Here is a 12239-nt window from a genome sequence, read left to right as displayed (position 1 = left end):
GCAAGTCACGTGCTGTACCATAGTATTAGAGCCTACGTACAGAGGTATATTATCAAAGTAAATGGTCTAGCCACAATATAAATACATTAAACATATCATTTCATAAAACACAACTAGAAGAGAATAATATTTTCTATTTCTTTGATGGCTTCTTCAGCAACAAAAATGTTTCCCTTCTAGAGCGATACTCTCCAAATCTTAGCTCAGCATATCTACAACAATATTAATAACAATGGTTACTTTCACAATGTCACCACTTATAGCATACACAAGTTGAGCTGAACCCTGAGTGAGAAAACATCACAAGGGGGTGTCACTCAGGCTCTTGCTGTAGGTCGATCTGTGACCGCAGTCAAACTCTAAGTCAACGGTCAAGGCCACAAAATAGCTCTTATAGTGGGTCAAGACGATACGGAAGGTTCGAAACCCACAATCGAAAACTATACGTAGCTATTATCAAGTTTATGGGATTATACGTAACTTACAAGAAGTAAGGATCTCCAAGAAGATGTTTTAAAGCTCCAACAGGCATTTCTCCGTAATTATAATGATTTTTTTCTCCCAGCTGCTGGTAGCATGCACTAAGAAAATATTATACTATGTTACAAGCACAGATGCATATAGGAAAACAGAGAAATAAGTGGAGGTCAAAAGTTCGACAAGAAACACTCAAGTCACAGGTCAAAGACGACGCTGTAAGTCAAGAGTTAAGGTGAAATTTTTCCCGGTCAAGACTTTGACCGCGGTTGCAGATCTACCTACAGCGTGAGCCGACGTGACACCCCCTTGCATCACGACTATCAGTTAGGGTGTACATGTGTGGCTTGGCCCCATTACAATCAGTGCATTTTAAGGTTACGGTATAGTCACGAGCAAAATTTTGAATGCCTATCGATACTTTTTGAGAAGCCCATAAAACCAGTCTAGCAGTGTGAAAAGTTTTAAATGAAGGTGAAGCTCTTCGTATTTAATGTTTTTATGTAGCTACAGTGTAGTTTGAGGCAGGTGGAACATTATAATTTGTTGTACAGACACTTTCCTAATCCTTGCAATTTTCCAAAGCGAAAAGCATGCTCACGTCACCATTAAATAATAGTTAGCTAGAGCCTGCTGAGCGCTAAGGCTGTAATTACTGTGCAGCACGAGTACAAGAGGCAAGGATACAAAGTATTTGTAGCATTGTGTTATTAAATGAACTCGTGGATAATCCAGCTAGCGAGATGGCTTTCACGGACTACGCTTTACGGATTTGAATTGCAAGTTGTTGTAAAGTGTCTGTAGTAACACAAGTAAGCCAGCCTGTACATCGCTCAATTCCAGCTGTCACTACCATGCTTTTCCGCCGCCAAATACAGCAAAAACTGTAGGCTCTATTGGCTTTTCTGGGGCATAGTGATGCTGTATATTAAATTTATTAGGTCCTGTGGAAGCGTTTTTGGCATGTTTCTCCCCAGTGATTCAGATACAAGCCTTCAAAGAGCTTGTTTCACTCGAAAAAACTACTAAAATTTCAATAAAATGTCTATACTACCAGTAACTTAAAAAATCGCTTCCACAGGACCTAGATATTTTAGTTGTTTAGCCACTTGTGATGAAATTATAAGGATTCAGTAATCTGCTAGTCTGGTTTTTGGCAGCGTGTTTTTATAAAACATTGCTCTATTGTAGACCACACACCCAAGGACAGTTGTTGTTCTGTAGTAAAAACAAACAAGCACAATTAGTTGTATTGCTAACACAACACAGTTGTTGAAATTACATTGCGGAATGCTCGGATCACATATCAACGTGTTTGGCCTAGTTTTCCTTATTTCAGCAAGTTTTCGTAGGATCAATAAAAACGGAAGTGACGTCAACACAATTGCCATATAAGTACTGCCACGTGCTCACACCCATCGGCCATTTTTCTTGCTTCACCCAGTGAGTAGTAGGATCGTCCTATCATGTCTTCAAGTGACTCTCCCTCTCATCGCCGGCACCACAAGAAGCACCGACGCCATCACAAACGAAGTCACTCCCGTGGATCCGAGCATGAATCTTCGCAACTAGCGTCCTTGCTCGAGTCTCTACGTGGAGAAATCAAGACAAGCCACTCTCAACTGTATGACGAACTGGGAAGAATTACTTCAAGAGTCGACGCTATGGAGGACAAAGCCAAAGATTCGGCAGTGCCGGGGCAGAGACTCCCCACCGCATCATCCCACACCATGGAGCAGAGCCTTCCCCCGCCATCGCCCAGTACAGTGGAGCAGAGCCTCCCAGCCGCTACGACGCAACTCCAGGAGCAGAGCTCCTACAATAACCGGGACAGGGCTGACGGGGCAGAGCCCCAACAGGAATCCAACCACCTGGAATCACACCTATTGAATCCAACCATCCAGCCAGCACCGGGTCGTCAGACTGGGGAGAAAGGGAAGACGAAGTTCCTGATTACGACGAAATAGTCTACTGGGAACCTAGTGACTCAGACTCGCCAGAGGGCGACCTTCGCAGAATATCATCCACCACTGCTAATATCGTCAAAGACGCCTTCTCCCACAAACTGCTGCCCAAGAAGAGGAAAAGCCTCAAAAGAAAGCAGCCCATCCCTGACACTCCATTTACAAAGGTACCTAAACTGGACTCCACTATCCAGTCAAGGATGACACCAGCAGCAAAGACAGCTGACAAGGGCCTAGCAGGTCTACAGGGATATGTATTAGATGCTGCCATTCCCCTAGTGAACATGCTGGAATCAGCTAGAGCAGGGACTCTTAACCCAAAAGAGGCAGCAGAATCTGCCCAACAAGCTTTAAAACTCGTTGGCAATGCATCAGCCCACCTATCCTCCGAGAGACGTCGCAGAGCCTCTCAATGTCTCAACAAAGAGCTATCCACCCTGGTGCAGGACGAATCTACCTTCAATGATGCTGCCCCCTTCCTATTTGGTTCCTCCTTCCAGCAAAGGATGAAAGACCATATGGAGGCACTGAGAAACCTGAAGCAATCCACTTCATATGCTCATGGACAACAACAGTCTTTTCGGAGGAGCCACCCTCCACAGTCCCGGGGAGGTGGCAGCAGCAGGGGCAGGGGTCAGAGGAACTTCAAAAAGACTAGCAAATGAACTTAATATCTGTATGCTATTTGAAAAAGCCAATAAGTGCATTAAAAAGTATGAACGTTCAAGGGGTTCATCAAAGGGTCATAAACGACACCCAGAGCAGTTGTCTAGGGCCCAATACCAAGGAAGCCAGGGTGATAAATCAACCACTAGTGACCTTACAGGTGCCAGAGTGCACAGCCAACCAAAGGGTATCAGAGAACATACCACAGGCCTCAGATCTATCACCCACCAATCAACAGGTGTCAGAGACCACACCATTACACTCTCAGAAGACACCAACCTGTTCAGTGGCAGAGCCCACTCAATACTCTGTGTTGGGCCTTCCCATAGTGCACCTCTACCTAATTCTGGACAATCCACCTTGGACCCAGTTGACTCAGAGGGGTATAATCCCAATGGCAGAGACCATTTGTCAGTCCAGTCAGTAGTGATGTGCGATATATCGAAAAAATATCGATTTCGCAACAATTTTGTCAATATCGTTATCATATCAATTTTCGATACTGCATTAGCAGATTTTGATATTTATCGAAAAGGTAATATTTTGCAATAATTATCGAAATATCGAAGAATATTTCGATAAATCTACAGCATTAGTGTGTGATTGTACAATCACGCTAGAAATGAAGGTTGGTTCTGTACTATCTAGCCACTTTAGAAACTTGTCTACCAGTTTTCTAGGCTTATTAGTTTTATGCAATAGTTTTAGTGAGTAAATTGTATTTCAAGCATACTTATAAATATGGGCCGCCCACGCAATTACACCACCCACACAATTAAAAATTATCGAAAATCGTATCGAAATTTTGATATTTACCTCAATATCGTATCGATATCGTATCGAAATAAAAATCATGATATCGCACACCACTACCAGTCAGACATTTGCAGGCAGAATCAGTCTATTCAGTCTGAACTGGAAGGCCCTAACGCAGGAGACATGGGTGATTCAGACAGTGATGGAAGGCTACCACATCCCCCTCATGTCTGTCCCCAACCAATGCTCCCCTCCCCAACCCTCACCTGTCCTCAGAGGACACTATATTATTGGAGGAGGAGATACGGTCTCTCCTGCAGAAACAGGCCATCTCTCAGATCTCAACTCCAGTAGAGGGATTCTACTCAAACATGTTCATAGTGCCCAAGAAAGATGGGGGTCAGAGACCTGTCATCAACCTAAAGTACTTGAACAGACATGTGAAATCAGAGCATTTCAAGATGGAGGGCCTGCACACAGTCAAAGCTCTATTAAGGAGAGACGACTGGAACTGAAAGATGCATTATTCATGGTCCCAATAGCCTCCCAATTCCGACATCTTCTCCTCTTCAAGATGGAGAAGAAGACATACCAGTTCAACTGTCTCCCTTTCGGCTTGTGCACAGCCCCGAGAGTATTCACGAAGATACTCAAGCCAGCCATCGAGATGCTCAGATCACTGAGCATTCGACTAGTAATCTACATGGACGACATGCTTCTAATGGCAGACTCCAAGCAAAAACTAACGGAGCACGTCCAGTGTACTGTGTTCCTCCTCGAGAACCTAGGGTTCATTATGAACAGCAAGAAGTCCATCTTGCAACCTATGAAGGAAATCGAGTTCCTGGGAATGATTGTAAGCTCCCTTTCAATGGACCTAAAATTGCCAGGAGAGAAAATCAGGAAAATCAGGCTAGAAGCACGCCGCCTGTTACATTCAAAGCAACCATCAGCTCAACTACTCTCCCAGCTCCTAGGGAAACTAAACGCCACCTCTCCAGCCCTGCAAATGGCTCCCCTATTCTGTCGTTCACTTCAGATCTGCCTAAAACAAGCTCTGTCAGACAGTCAGCAGAATTACCAGGCAGCAGTTCAGCTGTCCCCTCAAGCACTGGAGGACCTTCAGTGGTGGGAACTTCACCTCTCCTCTTGGAATGGGAGAAGCCTGATCACCCAGCCAACATCCTTGACAATAACATCGGATGCATCCCTACAAGGCTGGGGGGCCACTTGCAATGGCAATCGGACCAGAGGTCCATGGTCCCCATCCGAACAGTCCCTCCACATCAACTGCCTGGAACTACTAGCAGCCACCTTGGCAGTTCAGTCCTTCGCAAAAGAGAAATCAGGCATTTCAATCCTCCTGCAAATCGACAACTCAACAGCAGTTGCTTACATCAACAGGAGGGGGGGAACAGCATCACCAAAGTTAACAAAGGACCTGTGGTTGTGGTGCATGGAGAGGAATATCCTCCTTCATGCTCAACATCTACCGGGGGTTTTGAACATCATTGCAGACGAGGAGTCCAGAACATGGTCAGACAGGTCAGAGTGGAAACTCTCCCCAATCCTATTCCAGGAAATCAATCATCTGTTAGGACCTCTGTCCACAGACCTGTTTGCAAGCAGGCTATCGTCTCAGCTCCCAGTATTTGTGAGCTGGAAACCAGACCCCCTAGCAGTGGCCACAGATGCCTTTACTCAGGATTGGAACACCCTTCCAGGGAGACTGTATGCCAATCCACCCTGGGGTCTGATAGGCAGAGTCCTATCCCTAGTTCACTCCCAAGGGGTTCAGGAGCTAGCACTGGTAACACCAGTTTGGAAAGCCCAACCATGGTATCCCATGCTCCTCCAAATGCTGGTCAGAGCACCAGTCCTCATCCCACAGTCTCCAGACACACTACAGCCAGTGTGTCAGGACAACCTACCAGACATCATACCACAATTAGCCGTGTGGGTTATATCCGCCAACAATGCGAAGGCAGCCACCTTTCTCAGACAGCTACAGACCTTGTCCTCTCATCATGGAGAGACAAATCTACAAAGTCATACAATTCCTCCTTTGGGAAATGGGCTAGCTGGTGTGCTGAAAGGAACAGAAATCCCTTTTCAGGCCCTATAAGTGATGTAGCCAATTTCTTAGCAGAGCTATTTGAACAAGGCTACCAGCACAGTTCATTAAATTCCTATCGATCAGCCATCTCTTCAACTCATGAGAAAGTTGATGGTATGCCCATTGGGCAGCACTCCACTATCGTGAGATTACTCAAAGGGGCTTACAACAAAAGGCCCCCTCTACTGAGATACTCTACCACTTGGGAGGTGATCAAAGTCACCTCCTACATTACTGCCTTGGGTGATAAATATTGTCATATAAACTGGTAGTACTCCTGGCTCTAACAAGACCTTCAAGGTCCAATGACTTATCTAATTTGAGCTTGAAAGCTATGAGAGTGTTACCAGATGGTGTACAATTTAATCCAGTGTGTCTTTCAAAACAGTCGAGACCGTCTAGGCCACTGAAGCCATTCATATTTCCATCATTCTCTTCTGACAAGAGGCTATGCCCAAAGGAGGCACTAAAAGCCTATACAGCAAGGACAGAGTCCTTCAGAGGAGAGGGGAAAGATAAATTGTTTCTCTCATTTGTTAAGCCTCATAATCCAATATCATCATCTTCAGTGGCCAGGTGGATAGTTACCATGCTAAAATTAGCTGGAATAGATACGGACACCTTCAAGTCACACTCTGTAAGAAGCGCTTCAGCTTCTGCAGCAGCAACAGCTGGGATTACAACAAATCAAATTATGGATGCTGCCGATTGGAGATCTGAATCTGTTTTTGAGAGGTTTTATTACAAACCAACTAGTAACAATCAGATGGGACAAGCAGCGTTGTCTACATCTTCTTCAGATTCTCTACAAACATCACGTTGATATGTGATCCGAGCATTCCGAAATGTAATTACCTGAATGGCTCAGATCACAGAGTGATTGCCAGCTATTCTGGATTACATGAGGAATGTGAGGTGAACATATCAACGTCCCACCCATCCCTTACCCGTTGATATGTTCAACCATACCACTTAGGAGCAGAGTCTCCTTTGTTACTAGCATTACTCCAATCAGCAAATCCACTTTAGCTATAAAAATGGCCAATCGGTGTGAGCACGTGGCAGTACTTATATGGCAGTTGTGTTGATGTCACTTCCGTTTTTATTGATCCTACGAAAACTTGCTGAAATAAGGAAAACTAGGCCAAATACATTGATATGTTCACCTCACATTCCTCATGTAATCAGAATAGCTGGCAATCACTCTGTGATCTGAGCCATTCAGGTAATTATTTATCCCTGCTTGGTTTAAAGTAGATTTTGTAATTTGTTCTGCCCACGCATTTACAACTATTCCGTAACCTCATAGGAAATGTATGGTGAACTTTTGGCCATAAATAATGTCAGATATTTGAATGAAAAGATTTCATTTTTAGCAGATCAAACAGTACTACAAATGAGCCAAATTTCAAGAATTTGTGCTATTCCACTGAATCCACTTTAATGTTATTGAGTGTTCAGTCCAACGCATACATAGTATAGTGGCACAACCAAACTATTGTGCACTTTTTCATAAAGCTATGAAACTTTCCACATAAATAGTACTCCTCAATACATGTATTTTCAGATATAGTGCCATCACTGATTTGACCTTTGGTGACCTTTACTGCCATTTTTGTACAGAAAGTACACAATATTGCCAATTTTGGGGGCTACGCCGCTATACTAACAGTTAGATCTCCATGTTTAATTAAGTTCATGTGGTACATGTTAACATGTGGGTATGAACACCTGTAGACATCTGCAAGACAATTGTTAGCGTATCCTTTTTTGCAGTGCTTTGTACATAAATACTCTAATTGAACAGTCTCCTCCTTGCAGTACAAGAAACTCTTCACCTGATAATTATTTTGGGTTAGTCTCGTCCTTGCAGACCCATTCTCTGGATAGTCTGGCACTGCTGACCTTATTTTAGGCACCTATAAGTGCCCCCTTTTCGGGGTGCTTATAAGTGCCTAAAATAGGGTCGGTGGTGCCAGACTATTATCTGGGGTGGTGCCTATCAATTACAGATCATAAGGGGGACTGATAATCTCTAATTAATAAGCATCACCCTTCCCATGGGGGGATGTTTATGATTCTATATTGTTGTGATCACTAATCCGCTACGCAGGCAATAATAAATTATTCAGTTGGATTAAAAGATTTTTTTGGTCATAATGGGTGCACTAAAGTGTTAGAAAGAGATTGGTTAGCTTGCAAGGCATCACATATACAAGTTACACCTTTTTAATATCAAACAGTATGTTTAATCATTTAATTAGATGAAGACACTGTTAATGTACAAACTTGTATGGGAAACATAAAAAATGATTTGCTAATCAACCTGTTAATTGTGTATTACAGAATATTTGATGAAAGAAATTTGATGGATTTGTTAAAACTTTTTATTTATTTATTTATATTTATTAATGCTTTACAGCACAAGTGCTGAAGGTCTGTAGGACACCTGGTCCTACAGCCTGTTCAAAGACTTTAACTACATAAGGTGTGTTTGAAAAGTTGCAGAAAGGAGAAAAAATCCATGACTAGACCTATATAGGTAGCCTCAAACCTGCAACTTATTTATTTGTCAAACATCCATAAGCACCCCTAAAAGTACATACAGTGGAACCTCAGTTATCCAGATTCTCAGTTAACCAAACTATGGATACGACTGCTCTATTAGAGTAGTGGCTGTTCTATTAGGGTAGTTGATTATACTGATAATTAAAAAAAATTTCTTTATGCTATTTTAGTTATTTATTCACAATTTCAGAGCTACAGACTTTTCAGACTTATGGACCACCACTGGTCCCAAGGGGTCTGGGTAACTGAGGTTCCACTGTATTTTGATTTCTTGATCTTCATCAACATTCAACATGATAAAGTGTGGATCATCAACTTTCTCTATCGTCAAAATAGCCTGTCATACAGTATAGCTCTAGTGTTGTATTATCAATTTTCAGTATACATCTGATACACATCATTCACTCACTCCAGGTAATCAAAATCCAGTACAGAATATCGAGCCTGTATTAGTCCCCATATGCCCCACATTACGTGGCATGTCTAATAGTGATAGAATACAGGCAGTATACTATATAACACACTACACACAAAAAAACACAGATGCATGCACGCACGCATGCACACACACGTTAGGACTGAGACAAATGTAAAGCTTTGAAGCATCAGAAGGTTTTTACAACATTCAGACTTCACTTTTACCCCTACAAAGCTAACAAAGTATTGTTATTGTAACCTTGTGTTGCTGTAACATATTATTGTTGCATTTATAGTTGTACTACTACAGTTGTAACAAAGAATGAAGCCTGGACTATATTATATATATCAAAAAAATATAAATTTAAAAATGAAGTAGGAATCCAAGCGATAAAAAGTAGTGAAACAAGAGATGAACGATGGTAGCTATTACAGCATAGCTCGGTGGGAAATCCCTACTTTGGCATGGTATATAGTACGTTCACGTTGAGCTGAATCCTCAAAAACATTTAATAACTCATGGATGCAATTACACACAATCTCGAAATTTGGCTCATTGGTAGGGCTGCTTGACCCGCTAAAAATATTTCAAAATCTTTTTGTTCAAATGTTTGACATAATATTTACGGTCAATCAAAATTTTCACAATACATTTCCTATGGGGAAGCCATATAACTACAGTGTCCATTACAGCCCTTTCCCGAACTTGTAATGGAGCCAAACCGTATGTGTCCGCTGTTGGCACCTTTGCTGTTACTAATAATCATCTAGTTGGCTGAAATGTTAACTCTGTTGAGAAAAAAAATCCACGTTTAATTTTTAGCTGTTTTTCAGGATTCAGCTCAACGTGAACATACTATAGCAATTATTTTGTGTTCACTGCCAAAGTAGGGATTTCCCACTGAGCTATGCTGTAATAGCTACCATCGTTCATCTCTTGTTTCACTACTTGGATTCCTACTTCATTTTAAAATTTATAATTAGTTTGTTTAGCTTTTTGTTAAGGCATACAGCTAGCTATAAACATGTGACTGTTCTATTAGGGTGACTGCTGTATTAGAGTATCTCAAGTCAGCCTGCAAAGACGTGCTCTTGCCCAAAAAGGGACGTGGTTTCAATCGATTATAGATGAGTATCTTGAGTCAGCCTTCCAAAATTGAAGGTGTGTGGTCACTGAAATACAGCTAGTGTGTCATCGTGGTTTTAATCAATAGATCGATAATGTACAGAATGAAGAATGAGAGTGATCTTATGACTTATTGTGAAAGCTATCTAGTACCAGTACCTCCGTACAGTAGCCTCAGTCATAGATTATATAACTAAGGAATATATAATCTATGCCTCCACACAGTAGCGTAGTCTGAGCACCTTAAATAATCTTGCGGTGTCTATTATGTTACTTAAAGTGTTGATACGGAAAAATAACACCTTGATATGGCTTCATTGGATGAATAAGACAAACAGCCTGATTGAAGATAAAAGAAAAAAAGACAAGGCGCAGAGGGCACACACTCATCGGAACCCCAAAAGGCACATCCCACTGGTGAGTTTGTTATTGTGGCGTAAAATGGTGGCCGTGCACTGCTTCGTTTGGCCTCTAGGCTTGCGACTGTGGTCAGTCAGGCAGTCTAAAATTCAAGTTTTTGGCGATTTTTAAAATTCTGTATCCAGCCACCTGTAAATGTTGTTGTATTTAATGCTGTTTTATGTATAGCACTATTCTGTAAAGGTGATTTTCGTCTTGTAAGATATCTCTAGGGTAATTTTCAAAGGCAGAATTTTGGGCTACACGTGAAAATTTCACCTGGATTCCTACTTAAACGGTACAACCGTATCGTTTGATACCATCAATTGTGTTCATTAATCAGTGACATAATGCTAGCTTTGAAAATTCCGTATGAAGCTTTGTGAAAGATGTATTTGTCTATATTGATGTGTTCATCCCAGCCCCATTACACACATCTCTACAGCACATTCACTTACCAGTGCAAACTGGTTAGCCTCAACATATAAATCCTCTACCATTTCATCAGTCACTGTACTGGGCTCCTCACCTGAAACAGTTCACACACACTACTAAAACTGCTAAAATACTCTAATAGAGCATACACAGCCAAGTAAACACATGATATGGTGGAGTGAAAAATCTCCATCAATTTGTATGCACAAAAAGCAAAAATCAACAATACATACAATTGTCCAACATTGACATTGCAATCACACTGAATAGCTCATGCAATAATCGCATGTCACAAATTAAATATCACCCAACCATACACAAAAGCAACACAAGTCAAACCTGTAATGGATGTTAACAGCACTACTATAAATCATAACTATTATTACAGTGTCAAGACTCTAACTATCTGTATTAATAGGTGTTAGCCTTCTGACAGATCTATATCCTGAATAGTAGGCAAGTGAGCAGTGTGCCAAACTAATTACTCAATCTAGTAACACTATTCCGTGCCAAATGTCAATATACTATGATGTGTATGATGATCAGGTTATAGCTAACTGCTATATACCATTTTATGCAAATCCTAGGGGATACACACACATACAATACCAGGCCGATCACACACACACACACACACACACACACACACACACACACACACACACACACACACACACACACACACACACACACACGCACGCACACACACACACACACACACACAGAGTCAGTGAGTCTGGTAACTTCATCATCAATATATCAGTCAGTACAACACAATCAACCACACCAATACCAAGTTGTGATAATCACCCAGTCACAGTTTCTGGGACATAATGAACACTTCAATAGCATGAGGTCATGACCTCATCACCCCCTTGCCCTCTCAGGCTGTGCTGTGTGTACCTCAATAGGATGAGGTCATCACCTCATTAACCCCCCCAGGCTGTGCTGAGTGTACAGGAATGATGACATCATCAGTTGTATCTTGTATTTAACCCCCCCCTTCAGGCTGTACTGTACAATACATGTGCCAGACATCTCCTCCCCACATCACTTCTTGTATTAGTTGTGTAGAATGTACACAAGTGATGACATCCCTCACGCTATGCAATACAAGTGTCAAGAGGTGATGAAATCACTACCTACTTGTCACAGAGTGCACAAGGTACAAGTTATGACAAACGTTGACTCACCTCTCAGAAGGGCAGCCTCCTCCAGGTACATACGTAGCCACACCAACTGGTAGTCTCTACTAGGGAATAAGTTATAGTCGACAGTATCAATACCTACAGCATGGGAGAACACAATAGATTAA

General features: G+C 41.9%; 1 protein-coding gene across 2 annotated transcripts in view; it reads right to left on the bottom strand.

The window, feature by feature from the left end:
- Positions 1 to 25: 25 nt before the first annotated feature.
- LOC136260869 (probable ethanolamine kinase) overlaps positions 26 to 12239 on the bottom strand; it is a 31254-nt gene continuing 19040 nt past the window's right edge. The window contains exons 4-7 of one of the 2 annotated variants that reach the window (XM_066054771.1): positions 12118 to 12210; positions 10948 to 11018; positions 8957 to 9030; positions 26 to 212 (exon numbers count right to left, since the gene is read on the bottom strand). In XM_066054771.1, coding sequence (XP_065910843.1) covers positions 134 to 212; positions 8957 to 9030; positions 10948 to 11018; positions 12118 to 12210 — 317 coding nt within the window. In that variant the 3' untranslated portion in view covers positions 26 to 133. Of the gene's footprint in view, positions 213 to 8956; positions 9031 to 10947; positions 11019 to 11827; positions 12067 to 12117; positions 12211 to 12239 lie in introns of those variants that run through there. The other variant, XR_010703707.1, reaches the window with a different exon arrangement.

This window comes from Dysidea avara, chromosome 7 (assembly GCF_963678975.1).
Source record: "Dysidea avara chromosome 7, odDysAvar1.4, whole genome shotgun sequence".
Classification (NCBI taxonomy): Eukaryota; Metazoa; Porifera; class Demospongiae; order Dictyoceratida; family Dysideidae; genus Dysidea; species Dysidea avara.
The sequence above is the reverse complement of the archived record's forward strand: the minus strand, read 5'-3'. Positions and strand labels throughout refer to the sequence as shown.